This window comes from Chiloscyllium plagiosum, unplaced genomic scaffold (genome assembly GCF_037043375.1).
Source record: "Chiloscyllium plagiosum isolate Xiang-an unplaced genomic scaffold, Cpla_swu_hap1 HiC_scaffold_39, whole genome shotgun sequence".
Taxonomy (NCBI): Eukaryota; Metazoa; Chordata; class Chondrichthyes; order Orectolobiformes; family Hemiscylliidae; genus Chiloscyllium; species Chiloscyllium plagiosum.
The window spans coordinates 4,669,036-4,685,553 of NW_028270177.1; the positions used below are offsets into that span (position 1 = coordinate 4,669,036).

The 16,518-nt window shown below is 38.3% G+C and overlaps 1 protein-coding gene across 2 annotated transcripts in view; it reads right to left on the reverse strand.

Annotated features, from left to right (window-relative positions):
- The window catches only part of spg11 (SPG11 vesicle trafficking associated, spatacsin), a 143,916-nt gene that overhangs the window by 98,456 nt on the left and 28,942 nt on the right, over nucleotides 1-16,518 (reverse strand). For both annotated transcript variants that reach the window (XM_043677119.2, XM_043677120.2), the window contains exons 10-13: nucleotides 13,811-13,998; nucleotides 10,898-11,074; nucleotides 10,691-10,762; nucleotides 5,440-5,555 (exon numbers count right to left, since the gene is read on the reverse strand). In XM_043677119.2, coding sequence (XP_043533054.2) covers nucleotides 5,440-5,555; nucleotides 10,691-10,762; nucleotides 10,898-11,074; nucleotides 13,811-13,998 — 553 coding nt within the window. The remainder of the gene's footprint in view (nucleotides 1-5,439; nucleotides 5,556-10,690; nucleotides 10,763-10,897; nucleotides 11,075-13,810; nucleotides 13,999-16,518) is intronic.

Consider the following 16,518-nt stretch of genomic DNA (forward strand, 5'->3'; position numbering starts at 1 on the left):
TAAAAGGTAGGTTTAAGAGAAAGGAGTTGTAAATAGTTATTGATTTTAATATTTTCTGTTGGACTTAAAGAATAAAATTGTTAATAATTACTTTAAATAGTGACCTCTGGGATAGTTCATTTCCTCTCGAAATTTAACAGATTACGACACGAGATGAGTTTCTCAGTGTGTAGGGTATAAATTAGCAGAGGGGTTTAGACAATAGACAATAGGTGCAGGAGTAGGCCATTCTGCCCTTCGAGCCTGCACCACCATTCATTATGATCATGGCCGATCATCCTCAATCAGTATTCTGTTCCTGCCTTATCTCCATAACCCTTGTTTACCTCAGCTCGTAACAGTATCATCAGGAACACAGAGTTTCATGAAGTCTAGTGCAGGAAATTATAAAGCCACTTTTAATTATTAAAAATAAATAAGTCAGCACTACCTGAATAGCCTGAAGTGACAGACATACACAGGCAACGTAAAACAACCTACAGAAGCCAATGAACTTGCAGAAATGAAAATCCAATCTGTAAATACAGAATGAGTTTCTATTAATAGAGCAGTTCTTCTGAAATACTGGAACAAGCACAATGAGCTGAAAGCCGACTTCTGTGACACTCCACTCAGAGTCAAGGCCAAAACCAATCTTCAGTTGAAGCAGGGAGGGTGGGACAATAATTGAACTCGGTTCACAATTTATGAAATGATACATCTGTCCTTATAAATTCCTATTGGCAATGTAACTTGTCTATTTAAACTTAGCAGAGGACTCTCAGTACCAGGAAGGAGGATGTAATTAGAGCAGGGCCGGTATCCAAGAATCAAGATGAGTAGCACTTACAGGTGTAAGATTTTTTAACATATCAATAATAGACATTGACACAATTATCCCAGCTGATGGAAGTACGGAGTCAGATTCCAGAATAAAATCTGGTTTGATTTTTTTTTGTTTAGTTGGTTAATATGGTGGTCAGTCACTGAGTCAAATTATCATTAGACTGCAGATTTATTCAACAACAAAAATGTATTATACAAAAGGAGGCAGTTAGCAAGGCCTAAAATACACAAAAGAAAATGTCAACTGAATCTGTATCATACAAACTCATACCACATAAATTATACCCCATCTCAACTCTTTAATGTTCTACTCACTAAGTCCAGGCAGTTTCATTACCTTGGACTGTGGAGACAATCTAATGAGTCCTTTAAAAGTCTGCCATGAACTTTCCCACAAACCCTCAACTTTCTTTATTGCAATAACCTTCAGATTGCTAATCTTTTATCGGTTATAAGTTCCACAAACTGAAATCTTCTAAGTAATTGGTCCCTGAAGGATTGAATTATAAAAAAGGCTGGGACCTTTTTCACTGGAGTGGAGGTGGTCAAGGGGTGACCTTACAGAGTGACAGAGATATACAGCACAGAAACAAACCTTTCGATCCAACTCATCCATGCCAACCAGACGTGCTAAATTAATCTAGAAGCATTTGTCAGCATTTGGCCCGTATCCCTTTAAGTCCTTCCTATGCATGTACTCATCTATGTGCCTTTTAAAATGCTGTTTTAAGGTTCAGAAAATAATGAGGGGCATAGATAAGGTGTCTTTCCTCTCGGGTGAAGATTTCAAGACTAGGAGCATATTTTTACGGTGCGAGGAGAAAAGACTTTAAAAAAGACACAAGGGGCAACTTTTTGTTTTGCACAGAGTGGTTAATGTGTGGAATGAATTATAGAGATAGCAGATGTGAGTACTGTTACAACATTTAAAAGACATTTGGATAAATAGATAATTAAGAAATGTTTGGAGGGATATGGGCCAATTGCTGACAGCTGGGACTAGTTTAGTTTGGGTTTATGGTAGGCATAGACTGGTTGGACCAAAGGACCCGTTTCCATGCTGTATGATTATGACAGACGTGCACGTGTGGGGGTGAGGATGGGGGCAGTATTTGGAAAACTAATTGAGATAAAACACTACTCCTATGTATCACATGCAGAAATACTTCAAGTAACCTGATAGAGCAATTTCATAGAATCTAGAAAATCTCTCTTTCTACTTTATCATTATTAGAACTTTACACTCGCTCTATAAATAGGCTCCCCTTTGTAAAAAATTATAAAGTAATTTATAATGATAGTTCAATGATAGTTATCACTTTTTTCAGACATTAATTTTATTAATGGAAACTTAAGTGTTTCAATACTCATATGCAATGAGCTTATTAAGGTAATTCTAATTCTTTCCAATAGCTACATGCTCTATACACAATACAAGTCTCCTACTAGAAAAAAAAATCCAATTAGATTGTTAAGCATTTCAAAACAGCTGACATATTTTGTAAATTACCAGAATGTCATAGAAATAAAGGAAGTGGGGACAAGGTCCCCTGTCCTCACTTTGCTGAGCATGAGAGGTCATAGCAATGCTATTACATCCTGACAAAGTTACACCAACAAGGGAAGTTTAGAAAGTTCACTAATAAAATCAGTTAACTTGATATCTCCATTCATTCCTTTCCTGAATAAAATGACTAAAAACACTGCAGTTTGCTAGCCACAATAACTTGGCTCAGAAGTGACCTGGAGAAGGGCATTTGGCCATCAGTAAAAGCACAATTAAAACACTCAATCTCAAAACAGTTTGTCATTTAAAATTGTGTAGAAAGCTTCTGAGGTGATAATAGGAGTACTCCAGAATGGATATTGACCCCAGCTAATGACAATACTACACAAGTCAGATCGGAGTGAAACCTGGCTTGATTAATAAATTTGATTTTTGCACTTTAATTACAGGAGGAATGCGCAGTCACCAAACATATGCACACAAAGGAAAATATAACTACATATACAGTATATATAAATAAAGATCCGCATATAATCAGTAAAAATACTCAACCCTTTTCGCTACAATATCCCTTACAGTCACTCGATCTCAAGGAAGTCCCAACGTTTTAATTTCTAACTCAAAATGACCTTTCTTTGACTCCTCCATGGATTGCAGAAGCACCTCAACGCTTCTTTTAAGCTCTGATGACCTGAAGCTACATTGCTAATGCGAAAGTCTGGACGTTTCGAACAACTGAGTCTGGAAACTTCTACAAATCTCACATACTCGGTCTGAAGAACAATACAAACCAAACTCTCTGGCTGAGGACTTGTCGAAACTAGCAAACTGCCGTTCTGAGGGGATGACTGATCTTCTGTACTCAATTTATTAGTGACCCGTGACCATCTGTCTCATAAAGCTTGACTTTGTAGACATTCAACAATTTGCTTCCTAATTAGCTACTCAAGTTATTTAAATTAAGTCACATGCTTCCTTTAGTTCTCTGCTCAAAATGACTTCTGACTTTTGCCAATAACCTCATTCCTTCACACAACTAAAAACTAAAACCTGCTCTTCCTCCATTTTCAAAGCCAAGTTCCTAAATAATAGTAATAGACTATAAACGTACCAACAGTGTTTACAACTAAATGTAATGGTTAGTGGATTGTTGTCAAACTTCCATATTTAAAAAAGGATAAGGAGAAAACATATTCCAGATCTTTAATGTTAATGTTTTCAAAAGATGCCAAGGCTGATTGTCTCACACACCTTGCATAACAAAATAAACTCTGCAGCCCAATACAATCTACACCATCTAAATATTAGATTAAGTCACTTCAGGACTTCTATAGTACAAATGTGACAAATAACCTAATCATTTCTGGGTTGCAGAGGGTGAAACAAAAGGCAAACATTCAATTTCTGATCATTATCTTATCAATCTTGTGGGAAGTCACGTGCATAAATGTCAGGAAAAGACATCATTGGGTTCAGTTGCATGGGTAACAACCCAAGGCTTTTACATGAATGATCATTTGTGGTAGGCTACAAAGACAGCTGATGCTGCTGAATGAGACTTCAGCAAGGAGCAATGTTATCAGTGTGCAAGGGAGGAACTGCATAGAAATATATCCTTCAAGGGCTTGTGTGGAGCATTGATAGTGTTTGACTAGGAGGCCCAGTTTCAAATCACATCTGCTCCAGTAATGTATAATAGCATCACTGGACAGGACAGATTAGAAAATACTTATAAATATCTCTTTAGGATATCCTAAGTGCTCTTGTGGCACAGTGGCTGCAGGTCCTACCTAATCTCGGGATGTGTGTCATGAAGTGCCTAAACAGGTTGATTATTAAAATAACTATCAACACATTCTGGAACAATTCTCAAAAATGAATTATACAACAGAAAGAATGTGTACACTACAATACCCAAGACAGGGTATAAAAAATTACTCTTGCTATTCAATGTTATCTGATTGCAACCCCTAGTATTTTCCTCTTGTCTGGAGGAACCAATCTTGATAGTGAGCACCCAATTGACTAATAAGTGGGTTTTCTGCATATTTTTAACAAATAATATTTTTCTGCAAATTAAAACATACAATTATCCAGCACATTTAATGAACTGAGGACATTCCAAAGTATTTTACTGCCTGAAGTATAGTTACTGTAATGCAGCAAAAGCCACCACCAATTTGGTTGTAATAAACTCCCACCAGTTTTGTGATAATGACTGGGTAATTTGTTTAAGTGATGTTGATAGAAATGATAAATATTGGCCTGAATACTGGGAAAAATTTTGTTGCTTTTCAAAGTAATGCCACATGATCCTTGTACAACCATCAATAGGGCAGATATGGACAGTTTTAAAGCCTTATTCAAAATCCTCTGATCGTGTAGGTCCCCCTCAGTCAAACTGAAGCATCAATCCAGGCTTTGGTTTACAAATCTGAAACGGGACATGACATACAACCTTCTAACATAGGCAACAATGCTACCAACAGAGCTGAGAGACACAATTTGTAATAATGCAAGAGAAAAACATATTCTGGAAAAATAAATTATAAAATATCAAGTACTATGTACTATGCAGCAATTGAGGAGCATGAAGGTTATGTTCAAGTTGAGGCAGTAGAGGTCTTGTTTAAGCACAACTAAGATGGAGTTGAAAATTCTCTTAAATTACAAAAAGCCAATTATAAAAAGTTTACAGGAAGAAATTGAAAACTGCAATGCGATTTCACAATTCAATGTTGAAGAGATGTAAGCAAATTTCTAGATTTTACCCTGCATTAGAAAACTGCTCAGTTATTAAATGTTATGGAGCAGCACATCAAAATTCAATGTAAAGAATCAGTTTCTGCCTTCTAGCACAGCAACTTTGACAAGGTATCAAACATAATAATAAACTTTTCACCTCTGCTTCACTGCACACACCCAGAAAGAGATTAAAGCTGAACATGTATTAACATTATGTATGAAGGAGTATAAGACAATAATTCAGTTTTGGATTTCACCCATCGAATTTCTGCTGTCACCTTTGACAATACAAGGAAGTTTCAGCCAGATGTTCGCTCATAATTCACAGGTAGCCACTGTGCATCATATAAAAATGAATTTACCTGTTCTGTAAAGGACATTCCACGATTTGCGTAGAGGAATATAGGTTCTCTACAAAGTGAACAAACTTAACCCACTCCTTCTCTTCCTCAGATAAACAGTCCTGGAGATTTTCCACCTTAAAAAAATGTAAGGAATTCATCAGGAACAGGCATAAAATAATTACAGCTCATGGAGACCGTTAATGTTCTTTCCATGCATCAATTTTCCATGGTTCACTCCATAACATTAGTTAAGTGATCCTTGGATGATTCCAGAATTTGTATCATTTCAGCTGTGTCTTATCTTACCCTATCCAGAAAAGCCACTCCTAGTTGGGCTCACTCATTCCATGAATAACTGCTCCTGATATTAGTCACGGATTGAGGTTAACTTAGCGTAACTCCTGATTTAGACTATGCTATGCAATTTAGCACATTACAAACATCTAATAGGACCAATCAAGAGTAATGAATGACAAATTGCCCTTGCATGCATGAATCCCACTAATCTGTGTTACTGACTGGGGAATAGAATAATTGATCCTTAAGTACTTAGATCCTGCCTACAGGGACTCTGTACACATTTAAATTCATGTCAAATATATTTTAAAAGTGCCTGGTGCCTTCAACAGAATTTGAGAGCTGCTCATACCTAGTTCGATATGACACCACAATTGCTGCAGTTAGACTCCATGCTACATCTAACAGAGTTAAAAATCACAACACCAGGTTATTGTCCAACAGGTTTAATTAGAAACACACTAGCTTTCGGAGCAACGCTCCTTCATCAGGTGATAGTGATGATGAAGGAGCGTCGCTCCGAAAGCTAGTGTGCTTCCAATTAAACCTGTTGGACTATAACCTGGTGTTGTGTGATTTTTAACTTTGTACACCCCAGTCCAACACCGGAATCTCCTAATCATATCTAACAGAAGTAGTGTAAGTTACCCTTTTCTAGATAGCCTCCTGGTTACTCCTATCCACAGTCAGTTTGAGGTCCAAAACAGGGGTGTTATACAAGTTATCAATGGGAAACAGTTTTTTCAGCTAAACGTGAAGCACAAAATAGAAGCCAAGAAATGATAACTTCACCCTCAACCCCAATTCACCTAAAAGGCAAGAATGGTGGAGGGGTGATAGAGGGATAAGGTCTTCTCCAGAAAGCATTCTGTTAGGCAAACACGATGAAAACATCTTTTTTAAAGTAGTTATTTTTGATTATCTACACATTTCTCGATGAAACCACATGGATCAGTTTAAACTGTAGCTTATCCTCTGATCTCACTGGAGCACTTCCAAAACATCAGTCGTGGCTTCCCTCACAGCTGTAAACTAATTCTATAAACTGGTGAGCACTGCAAACAGATTTCAATAAACACCCAGTACATTACTGAACAAGGAAGATTCTTGGAACAAACTTGAAAGATGCAAACACTACAAGATATCAGATTACACTACCCACGCAAATAGAGTGATAGAGATGTACAGCACGGAAACAGACCATTCGGTCCAACTCGTCCATGCCGACCAGATATCCCAACCCAACCTAGTCCCTCCTGCCAGCACCCGGTCCATATCTCTCTAAACCCTTCCTATTTCATATACCCATCTGGATGCCTGTTAAAAGTTGCAATTGTACCAACCTCCACGACTTCTTCTGGCAGCCCATTCCACAAACGCACCACCTTCCGCGTGAAAAAGTGGTCTCTTATTCCTTTCCCCTCTCACCCTAAACCTATGCCCTCTAGCTCTGGATTCCCCACCCCAGGGAAGAGACCTTGCCTATTTATCCTATCCATGCCCCATAATTTTATAAACCTCTATAAAGTCACCGCTCTGCTCAGACGCTCCAGGGAAAACAGCCCCACCCTATTCAGCCTCTCCCTATAGTTCAAATGCTCCAACCCTGGCAGCATCCTTGTAAATCTTTTCTGAACCCTTTCAAGTTTCACAACATCCTTCTGATAGAAAGGAGACGAGAACTGCATGCAATATTCCAACAGTAGCCTAACCAAAGTCCTGTACAGCCGCAACGTGACCTCCAAACTTCTGTACTCAATACCCTGACCAATAAACGAAAGCATACTAAATGCCTTCTTCACTATCCTATTTACCTGCGACTCCACTTTCAAGGAGCTATGAACCTTTGTTCAGCAACACTCCCGAGGACCTCACCATTAAGTGTATAAGTCCTGCTAAGATGTGCTTTCCCAAAATGCAGCACTTTGCATTTATCTAAATTAAACTCCATCTGCCACTCCTCAACCCATTGGCCCGTCTAATCTAGATCCCGTTGTAATCAGAGGTAACCTTCGTCACTACAATTCCAATTTTAGCATCATTTTCAAAATTACTAACTAGAACATCTTAAGCTCACATCCAAACCATTTATATAAATGACGAAAAGTTATGGACACAGTAGTGGCACGCCAGGTCACAGGTCTCCAATCTGAAAAACAACCCTTCACCACCACCCTGTCTTCTACCTTGGAGCCAGTTCTGTATCCATGTTTGGATATATTTTAAACCATTTTTGATATATAAACACATTGGGTAAAAGGGACAACAGTAATTAGAGCAGAAGTCACACACAGGTCATTATTACTTGTAGCACATGATTTAGTTTTTTGCAACAATAATAGAAGCCCAGGAACTAAGATCCAGGAGTGATTTAGAATTGCATCTTTCATTCTGAATTTTCAAAGACATGTTCTCAAAGCACATCAGAGAATGCTTCCTTGCATTGTCAGAAATACCAAGATCAATGAAACACATCTTTGAAAAGTAGAGCCTGCAAATCGGACTGAATAGCATTGTTCAAATTCCCCACTATTTCAATATCGTTGTTAATTCTCTTTAGCTGAAACAGGCTAGTGCACCATTTAGATTGAGGAGAGTAATTTTATTCAGAGATCGCAGCAACTAACAGGTTTCTACAGGTGCGTATTGTTGTTAACAGCACAAGCAGTTCAGGAAAAACAAAGAAAAACAGGGAAGCATTTTACCTTTTTTACTTCAAAATAAAAGTGGCAATATATAGGTATAATATGCTCTCTCTCTGATTCTGGAGATCAATCAAGCAAGCAAGCAAGCATAGATCTAGATTAGATAAAGTGCGTTTATACTCCACCACAAAATTGAAGTTGGTCATCAATCGCCTTCCCCCCGCCCGTTCAGTGGTGCACAGGGATTGTCAGAATTCACAATTTACAGAAGAAATGTTAAACCAAGGTCCTATCTGCTCTGTTTTCTGCAATGCCCTGACTACTATTTACTCCACAACAAACCATGCTAAAACAGCTTATTTCTTTTTTCTCCCCTTGTTTTGAAATACCTTTCCTCCTTTACCTGTAAAATGTAGACAGTAATGAAACTATACATCTAACCTGAGAAGAGTGAAAGTAATGTTCTTACTGTACATCAAAAATCTTCAAACTTCATAAGACGAGCAGTTTAAGTTTTATTAAGGACAACAAGGAAGATAACGGCATTAGATTAGCAATCACCGAGTTCCCAACAAAATCACAGTCAGAAAACAATAAACCATTGCTAATTTAGTTGGTCACATGCCAAGAACAACCAGACAGGTATTTGGATGGATACAAAAATGGAAAGCATTAGAAGCAAAAATAGTAACAAAACACATGAAGACTGACTCAGAAAAACCTGGCTCTAATTTAAGTTCAGGAATACCATGCAATTACCATTTAGTGATAGTGTTTCTCACTTAACTGGGGATAAGTACACAACAAGAGACATCAAATTGTAATACAAAGGAAACATATCCGACCTTTGCTCTAAAATTGGAGCCTGTGTAATCTAATTTGTCTACTCTCTCTTCTGAAACAAGGCAAAACATTCTGTATAAAATTCCCAAGTTAAAACTCCCTTGCTATAGATAGGAAATGAGGTGTAAAATGTAAAGAGGAACTGTAAGAAAGAAAAAAAAACTCAGACACTCTGATTTTATGGGGCATGCAAACATATATTTGATTTCTCCTTCTGTAAACTATAGTATGTGGAGTCAAATCATCTCAGCACGAAGTACTTTACATGTAAGAAGTGTTAAATCCCGTAATTAGATAGCTGTTTGCTGCTTTAGATTGGGATGGAAATTTTTTTTAGCAAAACCTAAAATCTCCCTTGATTTGTGATTTACAAGAAAAACATCCAGCTTGAAATGCTTAATGCATATTTGGGGAGGTGGGGTGCAAAGATAGACAGGAAAGAGAAGAAACACAAGTTTCTATTATACTACATTCCAGATGTTTAATATACATTATAAAATGTTGCAATGTATCCAATTATCACCTATTTAATTCAGGCAGGAAGGGAGATGAAAGGTAGCCTGACTCTATCCTGTTTTTGTGACTGAAAAATGGATCAAACAGAGTTCCATCCCAAGTGGGTGTGTATGTATGCGCCACACGAACCATCTGTCTCACTGTTCGGGAGTTAAAACAGGAATAAATTAGTTTCAAAGAGGAACTTTAACTCCATTTCTTTCTCCACAGATGATGCCATACCTGCTCAGTCACTCCAGCACTATCTGCTTTCATTTCAGATATCTATCATTGCAGTATTTTGCTTTTATTGAAATAAAAAGTCAAATCAGTTGAAGTACTGGAGGGATACCAAATCTGTCAAACTGCCCCTGTATACAAATCAACTTTCTTTAGGAAAGGACGGGAAATGAAAAACTTGCATGGTTGGCCGTTTAGATTCTCCCACAAAGGTGCACAATGATGCCTTGACAAACATCACCTAAAATATTTGCCTGACGAAGGAGCAGCGCTCTGAAAGTTTGTGATTCCAAATAAATCTGTTATTACCTGGTGCTGTGTCACTTCTGACTTTATTGAAACTAAGGGTTTGGGCGGCACGGTGGCACAGTGGTTAGCACTGCTGCCTCACAGCGCTAGAGACCCGGGTTCAATTCCCGCCTCAGGCGACTGACTGTGTGGAGTTTGCACATTCTCCCTGTGTCTGCGTGGGTTTCCTCCGGGTGCTCCGGTTTCCTCCCACAGTCCAAAGACGTGCAGGTCAGGTGAATTGGCCAGGCTACTGCCCGTAGTGTTAGGTGAGGGGTAAATGTAGGGGTATGGTGGGTTGCGCTTCGGCGGGGCGGTGTGGACTTGTTGGGCCGAAGGGCCTGTTTCCACACTGTAATATAATCTAATCTAATCTAATCTAATCTAAGGGGAATCTCTTTTGGCTGTGTGGCAAAAGTATGTTTTAACATTGTCCACTCATAATGCCAGACACTTCTTACCAGGAAATCACGAAGGTCTCGATCAGCCGTGTAGCAACAGATACGATGCAGTTGTCTCTTCACATCAAAACCCTAAAATCAAAGAGAAGCATCAATGCTATTCTGAAAACATTGTATCCTCCAATTCAGCCCCATTTGAAACTGTCAATCATACAACTGAATTGAGGCAACAGTTGTCATCATTATTTATAGACTTCCATTACTTACCATATTTTTTAAAAGTTCCCTAGCCTCCTGCAGGTCTTTTTTTAAAAGAGATTTGTAGGTTAGATTTAAACCAGCTTGCATGACTTTGTTCAGATCTTTCATAGATGTCTGTTGTACTGTGAAATAGCCTTGAGCTCGTGGAATCTGATTACTGAGTATAGCATCACGAACAATTTCCTGCAAGAAAAATCCAAAATGTAAAAAAAGTGTTCTGATGATTTCATACCTGAACACTGAAATATTAGACTTACTCATCAATATCCCTCTACCACACATGCCAAAATAAACAGGTTACTGACAGAAAAATAGTGCAAGCTTTCAAGTCAATCTACACATGCCAAAATAAACAGGTTACTGACAGAAAAATAGTGCAAGCTTTCAAGTCAATCATGAAGGAGTTATATCCCAAACTATTTTGGTTAATATTCACTATTTTGCAACAGAAGTACAAATTCCAGCATTAGGATATCGGCCATGGAATGGAGCTTAGGAAGGTGGAAATGATAGAGAAAGAACAGGACAGCACAGAAACAATGAGTCAGCAAAGTATTGATATCGACAGAATCAGGTGTTGCTTTTGCTTCTCTGTTCACTGAAGATGAAAAGTAAAATGCCCTCAGCAAGAGTAATTATACAGTTTTGCCTACTGCCACTTTGATGATATATGCTTTGGAGGTGCTGGTGTTGGACTGGGATGGACAAAGTTAAAAATGACACAACACCAGGTTATAGTCCAACAGGTTTATTTGGAAGCACTAGCTTTCGGAGCGCTGCTCTTTCATCAGGTGGTTGATGACCACCTGACAACCCGAGCACAGCTCCAAAAGCTAGTGCTTCCAAATAAACCTGTTGGACTATAACCTGGTGTTGTGTCTTTTTTAACTTTGATAATATAGCTTATAGACATCGCTTAAATTTATGACCTTTTGCTGACATTTCTAAATCCTACCATTCCACCTAATTTTCAATAAAAAGAACTGTGGTGGTGGTGGTGATGGTGGGGGGGGTTGTTTTAATAAATGTATCCTTAATGTCATGTAGATCCAATGCATGTGGCACTCAATGTTAATCAATGTTAGATTTTAAAAAGTGCATGGTTGGCATTTAACAAAAACTGCTTGCTAAAACTGGGTTGCTCAGCTTTTTCAGAGAGTCATCAGCTGCTGAAGCTCAGATCGCCAATACTGAATATGAATCTCAAGTTACCTTTGCAAAAGCACATTGGTGAACCAGCTGGGTTTTTAAGACAACCCATAAGTTTCAGGGTCATTGCAACTTCACTGGATAATTAATGCAGAACCCCACATTAATGTCCGGGGTATATGGGCTCAAATCCCATCATGACACATGGTTGAATTAGAATTCAATAAAAAAAAAATCTGGAATTAAAAGATAGCCTGATGGCAACCATGTAAATATCGATCATTGTAAAGACCCATCTGGGTCAATAATGTCCCTTAGGAAAAGGAAGTCTGCCATCCTTACCTGGTCTGGCTTACATGTGACTCCAGACCCACAGCAATGGTGATGGGCTCTTAAGTGCTTTCTGAAATGGGCCTTGCAAGCAATTAGGAATGGGCAATAAATGCTGGCTCAGCTAGTGATGCCACATCCCATGAACAAGTGAATAGATGCTAGCTTTTTATTTCCAGATTTCTTTCTTGAAAAAAACTCAAATTCTTAAATTGGCCATGAGGAATTTGTATACATTCGCTATATTCCCAGTACATTCATTAGAAAGAGACAGCTGGTAGAGGTTTAAGCTGAGGAACACCACATCTCAGGTGAGGGAAGAATCCTTCATGGTAATCTCATCTGCTGCAGGAATTGAACCCATACTGTTGGCGTCACTTTGTATCAAAAACCAGCTGCCCAGCCTTCTCTGCATTACTAGCTCAGCAACATAATTATTACCACTCGCACTTATTACAATTTTATGAAGTTAAGTGCAAGATGGTGCATTTTGGTCAGAAAAATAAGACCGTGCACTCACTGGAAAGTAATGTGATAAATAGGGCACTTGAGCAAAGAGATTCAGAGGCATAGACACACAAATCACCAAGTAGCCCACACATGAGACCATAAGAATAAAGAAATAAGAATAGGAGAAATGCAAAAAGCCTGTCAAACCCACTTCTTCATTCTATGGGGACTTCACATAGACAGCACTTTAATATAACGCAGAAGACTACAATAACAGAAAAGGATTCCATTTCATCAAAGTGCAAGTCATCTGTAATCATCAGTATATCTTAGAAATCGGAGACAGGTACCCTGGTAGCTGTCATAATGCCTATATCCTTCAGAGCTCTCATGGTCCTGGCTCTTTTCAAGAGCCAGATGTCCTACAAGGATGGTGACAAGGAGGGCTACTTTCTGGCACCAGGTTAATGACTCTGTTATGCAATTTCTTGGCAGAGACCACTCGTTGCATGAACATTTTTTTTCCTCACATCAAACTTGCCTCTTTTGCAGATTACTTTAAATATGCGCCTTCTCATTTTTGATTCTCTTATGACTGGAAACAGTTTCTCCGTATCTACTCTATCCAGTTCCCACAATTTTGAAAACATCTGTCAGATCTCCTCTTAGCCACCTTCTCTCAAGGAGAAACAGTACCAATCTCTCCCTAATCCATCCTCATAAATTGAAGTTTCTTATCCCTGAAATCACTCTTGTAAACATACCCTGAGATTTGCAACAACATGGAAATCACTATCACAAGGTATAATTGAGGCTAATACCATAGATGCATTTAAGGGGATGCTGGACAAGTACACAAGGAAGAATGGAATAGGAGGGTCAATTTGATAGGTTATACGACTGTTCAGTGGTATGGTTCTATGTTTTAGACTTGGTCAATTAATTTCAAGAGAAATCACAAGATAAATAATTATTAATTCAAGTACTTACATTAGTATTTAGATTCTTCCACTTTCCATAAACATGATTACCATCTTGTAAAATCTTTTCTTCACCCAGACAGTCACTAGTTACAGTCTCATTTGGAGGTGTTCGAGGATATTTCTTCATAAATTTACGGAGCTTGATAATATAACTGGTCAAATAGTCCACACATTTTTGCTTGTATTTGTCCAATTCTGAAAGTGTACAACATTGTTTAGGCAACAAAATTCTAACTAACTCCATCAAAAGAGAAGAATCCCCAAAAAACCTGCAGTGGTTTAAGATAACCCATCACCATCTTCTCACTGCCGTTAGAGATGTGTAATAAACATAACATTACAACTTTAAAAATTTGTATCCTCTGGTTGTGGATAAAATGAAAAAATATTTATTTCCTTATCCAAAAAAAATTACATTAAAAACTGTAATGGTAAATTATGCTGGCAGGTTTTGAGAAGATTTGTAGCTCAGGTTGAGGTTCTGGACGTAGGTTTGCTCACTGAACTGAAAGGTTCATTTTCAGACATTTTGTCACCATACTAGGCAACATCTTCAGTGAGCCTCTGGATGAAGCTCTGCTGATGATTCCTGCTTTTTATTTATATGTTTGGGTATCTTTAGGTTGGTGATGTCATTTTCTGTGCTGATGTCACACTAGAAGCTTGGCATTCCAACTGGAACTCTATCAATAAACACATTGACTTGGACCGCACTTACCACCCCCGAGAAAATTGGGTTGGTGATGAAAAAGAACAGGAAATGACACCACCCAACCCAATTTTCTCAGGAGTGGTAAATGGGGTCCAAGTCAATGTGTTTGTTGATAGAGTTACAGTTGGAATGCCATGCTTCTAATGTGACATCAGTACAGGAAATGACATTCCCAACCTAAAGAAACCCAAACATAGAAATGAAAAGCAGGAATCATCAGCAGTGCTTCATCCAGAGGCTCACTGAAGATGTTACCTAGTATGGTGACAAAATGTCTGAAAATGAACCTTCCAGCTCAGCAGGCAAACCTACATTCAGCTAAATTATGTTATATATTTGGTGAAACAATTGAAAATATTTCACACTTCACATAGGGGATTAATATTCAGTGCTAGATAATAAATGCAAGTAGGATTGCACTTTGGGAATAATTATGAAAACCCTTTTAGTCTTTATTATTTCAAGGGACGTATGCGTGCCTAGTAGGGCCAGCATTTGCTGCCCTGTCCGAATTGCCCTTGAACTGAATGGCTTGAAAATTTAGTGGGTAGTTAAGAGTTAACCAACTGCTGGGAGTCAGAATTCACTTCAGGCCAGCTGGTTAAGGACAGAAAACTTTGTTTCCAAAAAAAGAACATTAGTGAATCAGATGGATCTTCACAACAGTCACTATTACTGAAACTAGCTTTTTTCCCCAGCTTTATTAACAGAAGAATCCTAGGCCAGTAACATAATAGAACCATAAAAGCTAAATCACGCCATTCAGCCCATTGTGTGTGCACCAGCTGCAACTGCTTTTAAACAGACATTTCTCATTAACTGTTCAAAGATGTTATTACCCACCTCTGGAGCAGGTGGGGATTTGAACCTGGACCTTCCAGTCCAGGGATAGCGACACTACAACTATGCCACAAAAGCATCCCAAATTAGAATCTTGCGATGGCTGGGAGTCGAATACAGCTCAACATTTTGGAAGGCAGCTATGCTCACCACTACACCACCATCACCAGCTGCATCAACAGCCATTTTAATTTCTAGCACCTAGTTAACACTTTTTAAAAATGTCATTAGAGTAGCAGATGGATTGAAGATTAGCCACATTCTGTGGAATGCAAGGGGATCTGACTGAAGATTAACTTCAGGGAGAAGATGGTGAAGAAAACATTAGACTAAGTGTGGGAATGATGTATATTCTAGATTGATTAAGTAGCAATTAAATACCTTCTGGCTCAGGGGAAAAAGGAGGTACAAAGGCTGGGGGTTCTATAGATAAATAGAGACAGAAAAAGCATTTAATAAATATAGGGTTGACAGAAAAAACTGAGAAACATAAAAGACACTGATCAAGCAGTGTTGATAGGTAGCCTTAAGCAAATTATTCAGTTTTCAGAGAAGGGAATGTGATGGATGCCAATTACAATTTTCATCATTAGATAAGGTATTGGTGATTTGAGAGACTTAAGGTTAAGGCACGACATTCAAAGAAACCTAACCACATAGAAAGAACAATGGCTAAGTGAAAGCAATAGTTACGACTCAGAAAACAAAGTTGGCAGGATGGATAGATTTTGAATTATAATACACATTGATATTGCAACCTCACTTTCTGTTTATACAAATTACTTAGGCGGAAACATGAAAGGATATTGAAGTTTGCTGCTATTTAATTAAGATTAAAAATCACACAACACCAGGTTATATCCAACAGGTTTAATTGGAAGCACGAGCTTTCAAAAGCTTTGTGCAGCCCAGTCCAACACTGGCACCTCCACATTATTTAATTAAGGTGCATGGTAAATGAGAAACTGCAAAGGGCCATTGAAATGTCAATCAAGTATACATTGCCACAAATAAACATTGGGAATAAACAATGGCGAAAGCACATGCTAAAAGGAAAAGTTTTTAATATAAATGATGGAGGAGAGGGTAGAGGAGATTCAACTGCAAAACGTGCAGCATTTCAACAGCTCCAAAAATTGAGAAAACCATCCAAAGCACATCAC